Source organism: Mustelus asterias, chromosome 28, assembly GCF_964213995.1.
Source record: "Mustelus asterias chromosome 28, sMusAst1.hap1.1, whole genome shotgun sequence".
Lineage (NCBI taxonomy): Eukaryota > Metazoa > Chordata > Chondrichthyes > Carcharhiniformes > Triakidae > Mustelus > Mustelus asterias.
In genome coordinates this window covers 18,096,062-18,115,083 of record NC_135828.1, presented here as the reverse complement: position 1 = coordinate 18,115,083, position 19,022 = coordinate 18,096,062, and the positions used below count along the sequence as shown (strand labels likewise).

The following is a 19,022-nucleotide window of genomic DNA, read 5'->3' as shown; positions in this document are numbered from 1 at the left end:
TGGGTGTTCTGTGGGGGGGGAGGGGGGGCTGTATCCCATTGAGGGCGGGGAGGGGGGAGTTCGGTAGTGGGGGGCGTTCATGGGGTGGGTGTTCCTGGGGAAGAGCGGGGGGGGGGGGGGGGGGGGGTGGAGTTCAATTTTGAAGTCTTTGTATTGGGACGCCAAAACAAAGTTGGTGGCAGTGCGGGCTAAATCAGCTTTCTCTCCCTGACCTCTTCCCGCCTCAAGGAGGCTCTCCCAGAGATAGGCTCTCAATGGTGGGGCCAGCCATCCACCGCTAGGGGCTAATCGAGTTCTTTAAAAGGACAATTAGCAATGACGTTGTGGGGAAAGTACACGGGTCCCACAGCAGCCCATCAGAAACAGCTTCACAGCGGCAGAATGGAGTTTCTTCACATCATTCTGGACGGAGCGGCTGAACACAGCACATTCGCGACCAAATGCATTTACCTGGAGGTGTCGCCCATGCGGATTGATGCTCTCGACAGCTCTGGCCCAATTGCAAGCCAGTTTTCCGCGTGCTGAGGGCCTCCGCCTTGTGGCGTCCTCTGTCTGAGCAACGTCGAGCTTCTCCAGTGGTGCTGCCGGCTGCCCTTCTCTTGGGCCCTCTGGCACTGCCACACCTGTCTGCCAACCCCATTCGGGCCACAGCCTGCCAACTGACCGCCTCCCATACGATAGCGCCACAAGACACACCGTTGACACAAACGGGGTTTGGGACCCACAAACGATCCCTGGAAATTCTTTTGAAAGTCAAGAACATTCCGGCTTCTATCTGGGTGATACTTTGAGCAGCTCAGTCTGGGACTTCGACGCTGTGCTGGATTTCCACATGTCAGGAACTAGATACCCAAAAAATACCAACAATTTACTATTCTGTCATCAATTATTTTTCTTTTAAATAGCTGAAATATCTGAGCTGCCTTTTGAGGACCCGGTACTCTCTGTCCGATTTGCCTTGTATCTTTTCCAAGCCTCTGGAGTTGAGAAAGGCAGAACTTAAAACTATAAAATATGGGATGTTATTTTTTCTTTCATCCTTTAGTGGCTGTGGGCCTTGTTCCTCGTGGGCCGATGGTATTTTGACGGAGCACTTCTTGGAGTGATGGTTCTTTTCCCCGGTGGAACCTCCTGCTGCGCACAGTCCAAGTCAACAACTGCTTCATCTCCTTGTCAGTTTCTCACATGCTGACTCTTCAACACGACACATGAGGACCTGGGCCTCTTACTGCTCCTCACCCCTACCCCCCTCTCCCCCCTCTGCACCCCCACCTACCCCCCTCCCCACCCCCCCCCCCCCCCCCCCACCCCCCCCCCCCCACCCCCCCAACCCCGCTTTTACCACAACTACTTTCATTCAGCCATTCTTCTGGCATCTCGCACCAACACTTGACATTCATTCGGGGCCTTTAGTGAGGTAAAGAATCCTGAGGCTGGAATGTTAGCAAGCGTAACTCCACACTGAGCCACGCAAGGGGGACCGAAAGGTAACCAAAAGCACACTCAAAGAGTTGTTGGACTTTTAAAGAGCAGCTTCAGGGAAAAGGGAAAGGTTGAGACATTGAATCATAGAATCCCTACAGTGCAGAAGAGGCCATTTGGCCCATCGAGTCTACATCGGCTCTCTTACCCAGGCCCTCTCACCTGCCTTATCCTCGTAATTCCACATGGTTAATCCATCTAATCTACACATCTCGCGACATTAAGGGGCAATTTAGCACGGCCAACTATATTTCTTGAGACACTAAGGGCAGTTTAGCATGGCCCATCCACAGAACTTTGGACACTAAGGGGCAATTTATCATATCCAATCCACCTAACCTGCTCATCTTTGGACACTTAGGGGCAATTTAGCATGGCCAATCCACCTAACCTACACATTTTTGGACTGTGGGAGGAAACCGGAGCGCCCGGAGGAAACCCACGCCGACACAAGGAGAACGTGCAAACTCCACACAGACTGTGACCCAAGGCTAGAATTGACACTGTGAAGCGGCAGTGCCAACCACTGTGCCACCGTGCTGCCCATGGAAAAGCTTCGGGAAATAATTTCAAGGCTGCACCAATGGTGGTGCAGCTAAAACTGGGAACTGTGTCCAAGAACAGTGTGGCCAAACGGGCCATCTAAAATGGCGGTTTGTAAAGCACTCTGGGACAATTGGGCAAGAACTACAATGGCAGGCTGCAGCCTAAAAGACAGAGATAAACGGGCTGCAACCCAGACGGGTGAATACACAGGATATGGGTCATCTCCAGGACAAAAGAGACTTTCTGGTCAAACTGGGTTGTCTAGGGGCACCGTAACCCCTTATTTGGGAGGGAGGTGTGTATTCTTCGTGCCCCTAGCACCTGCAGACTGCCCAGCGCTCTCACTGCCCAGCTCTCTCACTGTCCAGCGCTCTCACTGTCCAGCGCTCTCACTGTCCAGCGCTCTCACTGCCCAGCTCTCTCACTGTCCAGCGCTCTCACTGTCCAGCGCTCTCACTGTCCAGCGCTCTCACTGCCCAGCTCTCTCACTGCCCAGCTCTCTCACTGTCCAGCGCTCTCACTGTCCAGCTCTCTCACTGCCCAGCGCTCTCACTGTCCAGCGCTCTCACTGCCCAGCTCTCTCACTGTCCAGCGCTCTCACTGTCCAGCGCTCTCACTGCCCAGCTCTCTCACTGTCCAGCGCTCTCACTGTCCAGCTCTCTCAGTGTCCAGCGCTCTCACTGCCCAGCGCTCTCACTGCTCTGCCCAACTGGCTGCCTCAAGCAATCCACCGTCAATAGACAGATCTGCATAAACCATCCCTCCAGAGCTGGAGGCTGCAAGCAAACGTTTAACAGTTTCTCAACACGTAGCAGCAATGAGCATCTAAAAACTGATCCTTGAACACTTTCTTTTATATTGAATGGTCATAATCCTGCCAGATTAATCAGACACTAAGCTGCACGCACAAACGCATGCACACATGCATACACACACACACACACATGCGCACACACACACACACACGTGTGCACACAGAAGAACACATGCACACACACACACCCACACGTACACACACACATGTGCATACACACATGCACACACATGCACACACACGTGTGCGCACACACGCACACACAGACACATGCACACCACTACACATGCATACACCCTCCAGTTCTCATCCTTTTTTTGTTGAATGATGCAGGATTTGGTCAAATATGTCCTGTTGTGAATTTTATTTATCTGTAAGGACAATGATTATCAGTCGGTGAAGTTGATGGGTGGGGGCATCACAATTATCTGACAAAACAAGAAACTGCAAAGGGTCATGAATGGAGCCCAGTCCATCGCGCAAACCAGCCTCCCATCCATTGACTCTGTCTACACTTCCCACTGCCTCGGAAAAGCAGCCAGCATAACCAATGACCCCACGCACCCCGGACATGCTCTCTTCCACCTTCTTCCATCGGGAAAATGAAACAAAAGTCTGAGGTCACGTACCAACCGACTCAAGAACAGCTTCTTCCCTGCTGCTGTCAGACTTTTGAATGGACCTATCATATATTAAGTTGATCTTTCTCTCCACCCTAGCTATGACTGTAACACTACATTCTGCACCCTCTCCTTATATTGGAATAGTGTAGGTTAGATGGGCTTTAGATTGGTTTCACTGGTCGGCGCAACATCGAGGGCCGAAGGGCCTGTACTGCGCTGTAATGTTCTATGTTCTTTCTGTCTCTCCTATGTACTCTATGAATGGTATGCTTTGCCTGTATAGCACACAACAATACTTTTCACTGTACCCCAATACGTGTGACAATAATAAATCAAATCAAATCACATGCACATTTTCAAAAGCAGGACTCATTGGCTAAGCCTCAGAAGTGGGAGCCGCCCAGTGCTGAAAAAGGCCCTTCAGCCCATCATATCTGTGCCAACCATCAACCCACCTATTTATTCTCATCCCACTTTCCAGCACTCGGTCCATTGCCTTGCATTCTATTTCAAGTGCTCATCCAAATGCTTCTTAAATGTTGTGAGGGTTCCCGCCTCGACCAGGCTTTCAGGCGGTGAGTTCCAGATTCCCACCACCCTCTGGGGTGGCACGGTGGCACAGTCGTTAGCACAGCTGCCTCACAGCACCAGGGACCCGGGTTCGATTCGCGGCTTGGGTCACTGTCTGTGCGGAGTTTACACGTTCTCCCCGTGTCTGTGTGGGTTTTTTCCGGGTGCTCCGGTTTCCTCCCACAGCGCGGGTTAGGTGGATTGGCCATGCTAAATTGCCCCTTAGTATCAGGGGGACTAACTAGGGTAAATGCAAGGGGTTATGGGGATAGGGCTTGGGTGGGATTGTGGTTGGTGCAAACTCAATGGGCCGAATGACCTCCTTCTGCACTGCAGGGTTTTATGATTCTAAAAATGTTTTCCTTAAATCTTCTGCCCTTTACCCTGGCTGATTTCTCTTTGATCTTTACCCCAGGAGCATTGAGCCCCAGACCAGAGAAGCTAGCTCAGCACAAAACCGTGATTCATTTACCCAACCATGAGAGTCATTCAGTGACTAACTCAAGCCAGTCTGCAGTGGGAGCATTCCAGTTGGCCTCAGCATTCCTGAGCTGGACAAACAGATGTCCTGGAGCTGGCAATGATTCAGCAAACCCGACAGATTATGTTTGTGTGAATGTCTATGTGAAGATTGGATCAGATGTGAGGTCAGCCAGAGTCAGCTCACCATCAAGTGACTCCATTAAACCAACAAGGAGTTAATGTCTTCAGGACAGAAAGAGAAAATTGAACATTGAAAATTTTTCTTTTTAATTTCAGAGGTAGTTACAGTAGAAAGCATCCTTTCTGGATGTATCACAGCCTGGTATGGCTCCTGCTCTGTCCAAGACCGCAAGAAACTACAAAGAGTCTTGAATGTAGCCCAGTCCTTCACGCAAATTAGCCTCCCATCCATTGACTTTGTCTACACTGCCCACTGCCTCGGAAAACCAGCCAGCATAACCAAGGACCCCACGCACCCCGGACATTCTCTCTTCCACCTTCTTCCTTTGGGAAAATGAAACAAAAGTCTGAGGTCACGTACCAACCGACTCAAGAACAGCTTCTTCCCTGCTGCTGTCAGACTTTTGAATGGACTTACCTCGTAGTAAGTTGATCTTTCTCTATACCCTAGCTATACGCTACATTCTGCACTCTCTCCTTTCCTTCTCTATGAATGGTATGCTTTGTCAGTATAGCGCGCAAGAAACAATACTTTTCACTGTATGTTAATATATGTGACAATCAAGAATCAAATCGAGATGTAAAATATTTAATCAACGTAGCCATCGAACTTACATGATTTGAAGGGGGCAGTTTGGAATCGGAAGAACCATCAGTTTCTGAATGCTGTTGGGGCTCAGTCGAGTGGTGCCACCTCTACACTTGCATCTGTTAATTATTGACGACGGCTTTCCTGGGGAAGCAGGAGACGAGAGACAGCGAGAGAAAGAAAGAAAAACAAACACCATTAAAGGAAAACTGTATGTACAATTCTGCTACAAGTGGCGCAGAGTGGAAATCTTTCCTTTTCAGAGTGGAAAAAAATTCCTTTGCATCTAACATAAACTGCACACCTGTCATTCACAACTCAAAAACATCGAAACATGGAAACTAGAAGCAGGAGGAGGCCATTCGGCCCTTCGAGCCTGCTCCGCCATTCATTTTGATCATAGCTGATCATCGAATGTAATATCCTGACTCCACCTTCCTCCAATATCCCTTGCTCCCTTAGCCCCAAGAGCTATATCTAATTTCTTCCTGAAATCACACAACATTTTAGCTTCAACTACATTCTGTGGTCGTGAATTCCACACATTCACCACTCTCTGGGTGAAAAAATTTCTCCTCACCTCAGCCCTGTAAGGTTTACCCCTTATCCTCAAATTATGACCCCCTACTTCTGGACTCCCCCACCATCGGGAACATTCTTTCTGAATCTTCCCTGTCCAACTCTGCTAGGATTTTATAAGTTTCTATGAGATCCCCTCTCACTCTTCTAAACTTCAGTGAATATAATCGTAACCAACTCAGTCTCTCCTCATACGACAGACCTGCCATCCCAGGAATCGGCCTGGTAAACCTTCGTTGTACTCCCTCTGGAGCAAGGACACCCTTCCTCAGTTAAGGACAAAACTGCAAACAGTATTCCAGGTCCAAAGCATTCCTCTCAAAGACAGACATGTGCACTGTATCAGAAAGGCTCTGTTGGATGTTGTGACTGATTCTGTCAGAACGCAGCTACAACACTCCTTAGCTCCAGTACGTAGAACGAAGTCAAGTATATGTCAATGTTATTTACATCACCTTTCATGGATGTGAAGGTAAATCAACAGTTTAAACCAGGTATCCAAACTTCTTAGAGGACATTCTTTTTAAGAAGTGTACAATAAAATTGTGCCTTCTTACATTATTTACAATAATTAACAAAAACAGTAAATGAATCCCTTTACCAATTGTTATGACAGCTTTAAAGTAAGTCATATATCATTGTTAACATCATGAGGAGCTTTCTCTTTGCATGGCGCACAGTTAAGAGCTTTCAAAGCTTTATTAACTCCCTCGGATATACAGCATTTAGAAAAAAAAATAACTACAAGTTACAGAGAGTTTTGCTTTCACCCAGTTCTGCCCCAGTATGGAGACCGGACATTTTCTTTTCATTCCTTCGTGGGACATGGGCGTCACTGTCCGGCCAGAATTTATTGCCCATCCCTAATTGCCCTTGAGAAGATGGTGATGAGACGCCTTCTTGCACTGCAGCCCATGTGGTGTCGGTGAACTCACAGTGCTGATAGGGAGGGTGTTCCAAGATATTGATGCAGCAACAGCAAAGGAATGGAGATAAAGTTCCAAATCAGAATGGTGAATTGGAGGGCTACTTTGTTCCTGTGCATCTCCTGCCCCTCTTGATGTAGAGGTCAGGGATTTGTGAGGTGCAGTTGAAGACATCAGTCACCAGCTCAGTGGCTGATCTGGGAGTAGAAAGTAATACGCACTGTCCTTGCTCACAGTTGACAATCTTCTCTCTCTGTATTGACTCAAAGCAGATGTGTAGCATGTAACAGAAGTGACCTGTGAATCAGCCACATCTGGAGTCCTCATCTTCCCCCATAGAATCATGGAATCCCCGCAGTGCAGAAGGAGGCCATTCAGCCCATCGAGCCTGCACTGACATCAATCCCACCCAGGCCCTATCCCCGTAACTCCACATATTTATCCTGTTACTCCCCCTGACACTAAGGGGCAATTTAGCATGGCCAATCCACCTAACCTGCCCATCTTTGGACTGTGGAAGGAAACCGGAGCACTCAAAGGAAACCCACGCAGACACGGGGAGAACGTTCAAACTCCACACACACAGTCACCCAAGGCCGAAATTGAACCCTGGTCCCTGGCGCTGTGAGGCAGCAGTGCTAACCACTGTGCCACTGTGCCGCCCCAGTGGGTGACATCGCAGTTCAAAGATTGGTTTGCACAGTGCTAACTGGGGTGCCACCTTGGAAATTTTGTCTGTACGCCTTCAGATTTATCAATGTCACATCGGCAATTTGTCGCGTTGACTGAAATTTGGCAAATCAGATTCGAAAGAACCTTAGCCATCCGCTAATATCTCCGACAGAAGCTGAACAGTTGGAGTATGTTGGGAATGACTCATGTAAGCTGAAAACTAGATGTCACCTGTGATGCATTCAAACACGAGCTCCAAATGAACAGGGAAGACCATGTTACGAACACAATAAGACAAAATTCATCCCAACAATTGGAATCCAAACAGGCTTTGTTGCTGAATTTCACACTGCATAGTGGAAAGTTCTGAAGCACTGCTCATTATCAGTTGTAACCTCCAAGCTTAAATTACACAGCAGGTCAGTCTTCGGTGATTGTGTTAAGAGTTTTGGTTTGAAAGTTTCCTGCCAGTTGTTGTACACTCCCTTGGAAAGGGGCCCAAGTGAATAAAATCAAACCCCAATTCATCAATGTCCCTTTTCAGAGGTCCAACTTAAAGCAGTAAACATTTCAGTTTAATGGGACATGAAAAAATATATAAAAATGAAAATGCAACTGTTAACCCTTTATGCATCAGCTCCCTCACTGTATGATCTTCTTTGCCAGGTCATTAATCCAAGCTCAGGAATACAAGGTGCCCGATTTATGGATATTTCTGATTCACTGTCGCACTCCTGTGTGTCCCACTGACATTTAATGTGAACATTTGTCTCAGGTCCGACTGTAATGTGAAGCATCTGTATAGTTCCTGTAACAAATGGCAGAAAAACTGCAAAAGTATAAATCTCTTATTCCCCTCAAACCACACACAGCCTTGGCAAGTTTGCGGGACATCTGCTTTGCAAACCAGATTCACAATCTTCCAAAGAATGATTTCTCCTATTTTTTTTAAAGTTTGAATATGATGAAGACAGTATTTTGAAGATTTCTTTTGAAAACTCAATGATTTTTGGGTAACATTTTGGCACATCATTCAGGATAGCACGGTGGCACAGTGGTTAGTACCACTGCCGTACAGCGCCAGGGACCCGGATTCGATTCCGGCCTCGGGTCACTGTCCATGTAGAGTTTGCACATTCTTCCCGTGTGTGTGCGTGGGTTTCATCCGGGTGCTCCGGTTTCCTCCCACCATCCAAGGATGAACAAGTTAGGCGGATTGGCCATGCTAAATTGCCCCTTAGTGTCAGGAGGATTAGCAGGGTAAATGTGTAGGGTTACGGAGATAGGGTCTGGGTGGGGTTGTCATCGGTGCGGGCTCAATGGGTCAAATGGCCTCCTTCTGCACTGTAGGGGTTCTCAGATTCGATTCTATGATTCCATCTCTCAGAATAGGGTGTATGCTTAGAATAAAATGCTTCAGAGCTCAAACTATTACATAACTGGCAGGATTGACATGAATAGTAAGTAGTGTTACGGAATCATGTCTGGACCAATTCGCCAATTGCCGTTCCCCTCCCTGTAGCCTTGTTATTGGTGTTTAGATTCAATAAGATGTGTCAGCATTCTTCATCATCCTCAAGAATCACAGTTCAATCCAATCTTGTCTTCATCTGATCTTTCTCACACATGTTTCCTTTCGCCTGGACAGTGATCAAGAACAGATACTAAGACTGTTTTTTCCCCCTTGCAGCCCAGCGCACTACCCGAGTGAAGGCCAAATTGCTCGGCACAGATTGAACCTGAGATCCCGAGGGCTGGATTACACTGACTGAGTGGCTGTTCCTCGATATAACCTTTCTTCTTGCCAACTTGCAGTTTGATTGTTTGCAGTGAGATCGGGCCCTGCCCAGCTGGATGAAATAAAACAGTGGCAGAAATCTCAGGGAATTGATGTGTGGAAACATGATTGCTCTGAAAGCAGGTGTCCAGAATGTCCATGCACTCATCTTCCACCTTAGAAAGAAAGCTTCTATCAGCAAGCATCGACAGAAACTTAGAGCCAGCTCTTGAGAATGGCGTTAGAGTCATTGGGCGGGATTTTCCGGCCACTCTCGCCCCAAGACTGGAAAATCCCACCCGAGATCAGCAGACATTTGCATGGTCCATCCCCCATGCCCACTAGGATTCCCCTGGCGGACGGGATGGGAAAGTTCCATCCATAGAGTCATAGTGTCGTACAGCATGGAAAAGATCCTTCGGCCCATCAAGTCTGCACTGACAATAACTACCACTAAAGTCGCGCTAATCCCGTTTTCCAGCACTTGTCCCATTTTCTTGAAGGTTATGATATTTCAAGTGCTCATTCAAATACCTTTTAAAGGTTGTAAGGTTTCCAGCCTCCACTACCTTCCCACGCAGCGCATTCCAGATTCCCACCACCCTCTGAGTGATATCTTTTATCTCAAATCTCCTCTGACGTTCCTGCCCTTTCCCTGAAACTATGCCCCCTCGTAGGTGACCCCTGAACCAAGGGGAACAGCTATTTCCAACTCACTCTATCCATATCCCTCATTATCCTCTACACCTCAATCATGTCACCCCCTTGGCCTTCTCTGCTCTAAAGAAAACAAGAGGAGCCTCTCCAGCCTCTCCTTATAGCTCAAATGCTCCATTCCCGGCAACATCCTGGTGAACCTCCTCTGTACCCCCTCTAGTGAAATCACATCCTTCCTATAGTGAGGTAACTAGAACTGCACACAGTGCTCCAGCTGTGGCCTCACCAACCTTCTGTACAACTCAAACATAACCTCACTGCTCTTATACTCCATGCCATGACTGATAAAAGCAAGTGTCTGTGTGCCTTCTTAACTATCCTATTCACCTGGGCGACACGGTGGCACAGTGGCTAGCACTGCTGCCTCACAGCACCAGGCACCTGGGTTCGATTCCCGGCTTGGGTCACTGCGTGGGTTTCTTTAGGGTGCTCCGGTTTCCTCCCACAGATCTGAAAGACGTGCTGGTTAGGTGCATTGGCCATGCTAAATTCTCCCTCAGTGTGCCCGAACAGGCGCTGGAGTGTGGCGACTAGGGGATTTTCACAGTAGCTACATTGCAGTGTTAATGTAAGCCTATTTGTGACACTAATAAATAAATAATAAACACCTGCTCTGCCGCCTTCAGGGATTTGTGAATAAGTAGCCCAAGATCCATCAGTTCCTCTGAGCTGCCTAGTGTCCTGCCATTCATTAAATATTCCCTTGTCTTGTTACTTCTTCCAAAGTTCCAAAGGCATTGGTGTTAATCGTGGACTTTAGTCAGTAGGTGGTGCTTGGACAGTGCTCAGAACAGGAATAGGCCATTCAGCCCCTTGGGGCTGCTCCACAAAGTGCAATCAAATTGCTACACATCAAAATAGTCTCGTTAAATGATAATCAATTTCATTATTATATGATTGGTTCCTGATGTTCTACATTCCCCATGCTGTAAAGCTGTTTGATTGCTGCACAAGGCAAAGACAGAACTACTGATCAGTTACTCATTGTCTTTGTGGACATTTTTGGACACTAAAGGACAATTTAGCGCGGCCAATCCATCTAACCTGCACATCTTTGGACTGTGGGAGGAAACCGGAGCACCCGGAGGAAACCCATGCAGACACGGGGAGAACGTGCAAACTCCGCACAGACAGTGACCCGAGGCTGGAATCGAACCCGCGTCCCTGACGCTGTGAGGCAGCAGTGCTAACCATTGTGCCACTGGGCTGCCTGAAGAAGATGAAAGCCAGCCAAAATCCCATCACACTGGTCTTGCGTGAAGAGTGGGATGAATGATGTGTCCTGTATCCGAAAGCATTTCCCATGATTAATAACAATACTGTCGTGTTAAAGAGCCTCTTTGTTCACCATCCCTCTGAACATATGTCTCAATGTTGCAGTTGCTAAGTAACCAATTAATATGATGCTAAGCCATTATGGAAGGTGCTCAGTTAGATCCCCACCTTGCTAAGCGAAACACTCACGGGGGTAAGAAACTGAACAATGGAGGAGAAAAATTGATGGATGATGCATTGATCTTTGCTGGAATAACTAGGCCAGAAATTCAACTGGATTCACCACATCAACGCAGTGGCTACAAGAGCAGGTTAGAGGCTAAGAATACTGCGGCGAGTAACTCACCTCTTGGACCCACTGACAGCGCACTCCCGCCATGAGATTCCTGGTTGTGAGGGGTGCATTCAACAATAGACCCCATCGGCAATGGCAGGACCAGAAGGAAAACTCCGCCCATTGGAGCAGAAGTAGGCCATTCGGCCCATCGAGCCTGCTCCGCCATTCAATGAGATCAGAACTAATCTGATGTGATGATCCTCAACTCCACTTACTGTCATATTGTTGAGTTCCTTCCCTTTGCAACATCTTCTCCCCCCCCGCTCTTCCTTTCGATTTCCTTCCGCTTATCCCTTCAAGTCCTCAAGATGGTGGTTTTCCCTGTTGACTGGTACTCTCATCAAAGTGGCCAAAGCCTGTCCACCATCTACAAAGCACAAGTCAGGGGTGTGATGGAATAATCCCCACTTGCCTGGATGGGTGCAGCTCCAACAAAACTCAAGAAGCTTGGCACCATCCAGGACAAAGCAGCCCGCTTGTTTGGCATTATATCTACAAACATTCACTCCCTCCACCACCGGCGCTCAGTAGCAGCAGTGTGTACTATCTACAAGGTGCACTGCAGCAATTCACCAAAGATCCTTCGACAGCACCTTCCAAACCCATGACCACTTCCATCTAGAAGGACAAGGACAGCAGATACATGCCACCACCTGCAAGTTCCCCTCCAAGCCACTCACCATCCTGACTTGGAAATATATCGGCCGTTCCTTCACAGTCGCTGGGTCAAAATCCTGGAATTTCATCCCCAACGGCATTGTGGGTCAACCCACAGCACATGGACTGCAGCGATTCAAGAAGGCAGCTCACCACCACCTTCTCAAGGGTAACCAGGTATGGACAATAAATGCTGGCCAGCCAGCGACACCAAAGTCCCACGATTGAATAAAAAAAACTGGGTGGAAGCAAGTTCCCCTCAGTTCTGATGTCCTTCCATGACATACGGACCCCTCCCTGTGCAGGCTACTACATAAAAAATGGCCACTTTGATGAGATATGGGAGTGCCAGCCAACAGGGAAAACCACCATCCTGAGGACTTGAAGGGATAAGCGGAAGGAAATCGAAAGGAAGAGGGGGGGAGAAGATGTTGCAAAGGGAAGGAACTCAACAATATGACAGTAAGTGGAGTTGAGGATCATCGCATCAGATTAGTTCTGATCTCATTGAATGGCGGAGCAAACCCGATGGGCCGAATGGCCTACTTCTGCTCCGATGGGCGGGATTTTCCTTCTGGTCCGGCCATTGCCGATGGGGTTTACTGTTGAATGCACCCCTCACAACCGGGAATCTCATGGCGGGAGTGCGCTGTCGGCGGGTCCAAGAGATCACTCTGACGTGAATGGCCGGAAAATTCTAGCCAACGTCTTATGGTTTTAAATACTTTACAACTCTAAGTACATCTGCAGTGATGGACGAAATTGAGTTTTGTCCTTTATCGCTCAGGGTTTTATTTGGCTCTTGTGGGCAGATTTTGAGTTTTAACAATTCTGTGAAAGCTTATAGCTTGAGTAAAAACAAGTTGCCCATTGCAGGTGGCATTCTAAAGACAGGACAGCGTCAAAGAAATACCGCAAAGGTACAATAACTGGGGAGCGTAGCTAATTTTAAAAAAACTCCTCCCAGATCAGCTTACAGAGTTTCCTTGCTATGCACAATACCGTTACAATGTTGTGAAAGAGACATTACAGCATGTGTGGTGCACTATAATAACAAATAGCATTATCCCCAGTTATGACTATACTGTAAATTCCACGGCAGTTACGCTCTCTATGAATTCCACTGTGAAAACAGAAGAGGACATTTTCCTGATTCCGAGCCCAGGCACGCTGAATCACCTGAGATCTGGGAATATGGGAAAATCTAACGGATTTGAATCCGTGCCTGTAAAAACCATAAAGTTTGGGAGCAGAAGTAGGCCATTCGGCCCATCGGGGCTGCTACATCATTCAATGCGATGCACGGTGACACAGTGGTTAGCACTGCTGCCTCACGAGCGCTAGGGGCCCCCGGGTTCGATTCCCGGCTTGGGTCACTGTCTGTGCGGAGTTTGCACCTTCTCCCCGTGTCTGCGTGGGTTTCCTCCGGGTGCTCCGGTTTCCACCCACATTCTGAAAGGTGTGCTGGTTAGGTGCATTGACCCGAACAGGTGCCGGACTGTGGCGACTAGGGGAATTTCACAGTAACTTCAATGCAGTGTTAATGTAAGCCTTACTTGTGACTAATAAATAAACTTTAACTTTTAACTTTAGATCATGACTGATCCGATGTGATGACCTTCAACTCCACTTTGCCGCCTTATCCCCATAGCCCTTCATTCCCTTATTCATTAAAAATCTGTCTATCTCAGCTTTGAGCATACTTAACCCGGCCTCTACAGCCCTCTGCGGTAAAGAATTCCACAGGTTCACTACCCTCTGAGCGAAGAAAGTCCTCACCTCTGTCTGAAATGGGCGACCCTCTTACTCTGAGATTGTGCCCTCTGGTCCTCGACTCTCCAACAAGGGGAAACAACCTCTCAGCATCTATTCTGCCAGGCCCTACCTCAATAATGTCGCCTCTCTTTCTTCTAACTCCAGTGAGTACAGGACCATCCTATTCAACCTCTCTTCATAGGAAAATCTCAATTTTCATCCCACTGACTCAAAACGGAAGCTAATTTAGCAGGTTCCTTTTGCAGATGCTGCCTCTAAACCAAGTATTTTTCCAATATTTATTCAGCTCTGGTAATCCTAGAATCATAGTATCCGACAGTGGAATAGTGGAGGTTAGATGGGTTTTAGATTGGTTTCACAGGTCGGCGTAACATTGAGGGCCTAAGGGCCTGTACTGCACTGTAATGTTCTATGTTCTACAGTGCAGAAGGAGGCCATTTGGCCCATTGAGTCTGCACCGATTACAATCCCACCCAGGCCCTATCCCCACATCCCCACGTAGTTACCCTAGCTAGCCCCCCTGACACTAGGGTCAATTTAGCATGGCCAATCCACCTAACCTGCACATATTTGGACTGTGGGAGGAAACCGGAGCACCCGGAGGAAACCCACACGGGGAGAACGTGCAAACTCCACACAGACAGTGACCCAAACCTGGAATCGGACTCGGGTCCCTGGTGCTGTGAGGCAGCAGTGCTAAACACTGCGCCACCGTACCGTCCCCAACCCAGAGCAGAATGAGGAAATAAACTCGAATCACAGCATGCAGACCGATACACAGAGAACTCGCTGATTAAATACTTAGATATGTTGTAGAGGAGTTAGTCTATTCAATACCCAGCTATTCCAAGGTGGAGTAAAGAACAGATGAACTCATATTTATCCTTAGAATCATATAATCCCTACAGTGCAGAAGGAGGCCATTCAGCCCATCAAGTCTGCACTGACCACAATCCCACCCAGGCCCTATCCCCTTAACCCCACATATTTACCCTGCTAATCCCCCTGACACTACGGTCAATTTAGCATGGCCAATCCACCGAACCTGCACATCTTTGGGAGTGTGGGAGGAAACCGGAGCACCCGGAGGAAACCTGCAAAGACCACGGGGAGAATGTGCAAACTCCACACAGACAGTGATTCGAGGCCAGAATTGAACCCGGGTCCCTGGCGCTGTGAGGCAGCAGTGCCAACCCCGGTGCCACCGTGTCGCCCCATGAAGAGACAGATGAACAGAACAGCAAAGCAAATAGATTGTCAGAGTACACAGCAGGCTGACAGATATCGCGAGACATCCAGGTTATTTTGGCACAAGTTTGAAAATCCAGGTGGCCAGTTATGCTGCGTTGCTCTGTTTATTCCGAGCCCGCGAGCATCCTTAAAACTGCAAGCTACAACAATGACTAATACATCGAGTGACAGTGACGCGCTTCACGCCAGGAGGCTAAGCTCCCGGTAGCCGCCTGCAAGTTGCCAGAATCAACGTTAAAAACTGCTTCGGAAATTTACAGTGCCGTTAGACCCCACAAGGAAGCTAGGTGTGGAATAACGTTGACCTTTTTCAACGCGATTGATTTGCAACTTGTACAGGCTTTAAGTGAATGCCGATATGCACTGAAACAGCACGTCTGCGCTTACCTCAGGGGTAACTTTATGACCCTGTGCAGCAAGCAGCTTTGCTTGCTGTTAATGTGGCTGGACAAGCATTGTGGTTTCACGAAACGACCCATCTAATGTTAATGAGACATCATTAACGCTGTGTGTTTTCTTTAAAGCATTACTGGAAACATCATTAACTACCAGAAGGACGTGGAGGCTTTGGAGAGGGTACAGAAAAGGTTTACCAGGATGTTGCCTGGTATGGAGAATATTAACTATGAGGAGAGATTGGATGAACTGGGATTGTTCTCCCTGGAAAGACAGAGGCTGAGGGGCAACCTGATAAAACTTTATAAAATTATGAGGGGCATAGATAAGGTGAACAGCTGGAAGCTTTTTCCCAGGGCAGAAATGACAATTACAAGGGGGCACAAGTTCAAGGTAAGGGGGGAAATGTTCAGTGAAGATGTGCGGGGGAAGTTTTTTACACAGAGGGTGGTGGGGGCCTGGAATGCACTGCCAAGTGAGGTGGTTGAGGCAGATACATTAAGTGGCATTCAAGACTTATCTTGATAGGCAGATGAACAGACAGGGAATAGAAGGATATAAACGGTTGGTCCAGATAGGACAATGTGATTGGCGCAGGCTTGGAGGGCCGAAGGGCCTGTTCCTGTGCTGTACTGTTCTTTGCTCTTAAATAACTCATTTGCCAAAAAAATGCATCTCACAGGGATTCCCATATTTTCTCTATTGACAAAAATCCCTCCCCATTTAACATTTTATCCTGTTAGTAAGGCTTGGTAGCAGGTAAATGCTTTTATTCCATTATTACCCCAAATTCGCCCTTAAGACATTAAGGATGGGGCCATTCAGCCCCTCGTGCCTGCTCCGCCATTCAATAGGACCATGACTGATCCCACATTCTTCTCACCCCCTTCCTACCCTTTCCCCATAACCCTTGATTCCCTCACTAATCATGAATCTATCTTAGCCTTAAATATACACAAGGACCCTGCCCCCACAGCTCTGTGGCAAAGAGTTCCAAAGACCCTCTGAGAGAAGAAATTCCTCCTCATCTCAGTCTTAAATTGGTGCCCCTTTACTTCTGAGATTGTGCCCTCTGGTTCTAGACTCTTCCACAGGGGGAAACATCCTCTCAGCATTTACCCTGTCAAGCCCCTCAAGAATCGTCTGTGCTTCAAGGAGATTGTTGTATAAAACTCAATGACATTAGTCAAAGCGCGACTGGCAAATTGTGTCTCAATATCTTAACAAAAGTGTTGAATTTTCACTGGCTGTTCACTTTCATCTTCACGTTAAAAGTTTATTTATTAGTCACAAGTAAGGCTTACATTAACACTGCAATGAAGTTACTGTGAAATTCCCCTAGTCGCCACAGTCCAGCGCCTGTTCGGGTCAATGCACCTAACCAGCACGTCTTTTGGACGGTGGGAGGAAACCGGAGCACCCGGAGCAAACTCCACATAGACAGTGACCAAGCTGGGAATCAGACCTGGGTCCCTGGTGCTGTGAGGCAGCAGTGCTAACCACTGTGCCACCGTGCCGTCCGTTGCGTTGGGTATTAACTAAAGCAGAGCAGTTTTTGTTTAAAGAAAAGAGTTGAAATAGCTTCTCTGGGAGTTTTTAAAAGATTCACTAAACATATAAAAATCAGCGGTGAATTTTGTCAAGTGGAGCACTCCCCCCATTCAAATGGCATGGATCAGTGCCACGCAAAATGAATTCCCTCACTCCCGGGACAATCCCGCAACTGGTTAGACAGTCCCTGTGCGTCATCATCAGTAAAATACACTTGAGCTGCGAACCGCTCTGAAGGTTGTCCAGATCCACTTCAGAAAGATTTCAAAATAGCAACACAAATACACAGACACATCCAATCAAATATAACGATTCTCCAAAGACAGATCATTGCTAAAGCATTGTTTTAAAAAAAAACAACTCGTTGAACAATTTGTTTTAAACCTTTCAGAGAGGTGTCAAAGCAATTTAATATGTTATTCAAAGGCTGCATGAAAGTTGATTCTAGAACTCTAAAGTTTGAATAAATATCAAGCATGGATAAACGTGGATGCAGAATGTATCTGCACCCCACTTTCTGTAACTTTCCCTTAAAGTCAGCTAAGAGAAACAAGACTCATAGTAGACATTTCCTTTTATTTTGGAAAATGCCTTCATTCATGCCAGTTGCAACCTGAACAAAAACTGGATGCAACACTTCAGACTAAAAAATAATCTTACTGTGAGTAGCTTCCTTTCTCAGTTTTTGTTCTGGTGTTAACTCTGTTAACAATTTGCTTCTGATCATCTGGTCCCTTTCATACAAAGCACATTTATCAATTCACTCTGGGATAACACTGAACAGTTCTGAAAAAATTAGATCGTCTCGTCGTAATCTACACGTCAGTAATTAAAGAAGTAACAATCACTTACCCCAAGACAAGTTGATGCAGGCTGCCCCAAGCAGAAGGGCTATGAAGACACAACTTTTCACACTCATGTTGGGTGGTTTGCTTGGAGAGCTTTACACAGTGCAGCCACCACAGTTTGAGAAATCCCAAATTCAAGTTATTCCCAGCTAAATGTAGCTCAGCAGTTGGAAAGAATCCACCCCCATCCCAACTTTTTATTGGATGGAGAGGGAATACCCAGGATGGTAGTTTATCAAAAACTGGCAAGGTGATTATATTTGCACTTCTTTCCCAATAACTGGGATAGGCTCAGCTCCAATGAAGAAATGTAAGGCTGGACAATGTCCTGTGATAATCTTCCACACTGGTCCCTATTCTTTTTTTTTAACTGTATGTGTCCACATCCACAGCCATGTCAGCCTGTGCATTCTTCCTGTAAAGAAAAGCACAAGTTCACTTCTAATCTGCATCTCCAGGCTCTGGGAAGGCTCTGCAAGTCCATTTGTTATGCTCCCCAGATGATGAGGAATGCAGGTATTGTACTCAGTCAGACTCACTCCTGACCCAGTGCTGGTGTGGACTGCGTACCAGATAGCAGGGTTGGTACAAAGGACAGATCTCGCAGCACTGCTGCCACATCTGAGGTATTATCTCTCAGCTTTCAATGCATCACCAGAAAACAAAAAGACAAGACTCTTCGATAGGAAAAAAGCAGGGCAGTCAAATGGAATGGACTTCCTTCTCCAGTGGTCACAGTAACGCAAACATTTAAAAAGTTAAAAGCATAGATTCCCTTTTAATCTATTCAAATAGGGCATAAATCTGTGTACAGCACTGACACACGCTAATAAGTATGTATTGTGAGCTACAAATGTCTCCTCTAATGAAGATTAACTGATTGCTCCCATTTTATCAGTATTAACTGTTCATTCCGGTTATTAATCAGAATGTTATTTGCGTCAACGTTTTCACAACAGCTCTTTCTTTTGCA

The 19,022-nt window shown here is 47.1% G+C and overlaps 1 protein-coding gene across 1 annotated transcript in view; it reads right to left on the bottom strand.

Annotated features, from left to right (window-relative positions):
- The window catches only part of LOC144480165 (stromal cell-derived factor 1-like), a 30,751-nt gene extending 12,373 nt beyond the window's left edge, over positions 1-18,378 (bottom strand). Inside the window, exons 1-2 of the mRNA XM_078199314.1 lie at positions 18,054-18,378; positions 5,314-5,431 (exon numbers count right to left, since the gene is read on the bottom strand). Of these exons, the coding sequence (XP_078055440.1) occupies positions 5,314-5,431; positions 18,054-18,120 (185 nt within the window). The 5' untranslated portion in view covers positions 18,121-18,378. The remainder of the gene's footprint in view (positions 1-5,313; positions 5,432-18,053) is intronic.
- Between the last annotated feature and the right edge of the window lie 644 nt (positions 18,379-19,022).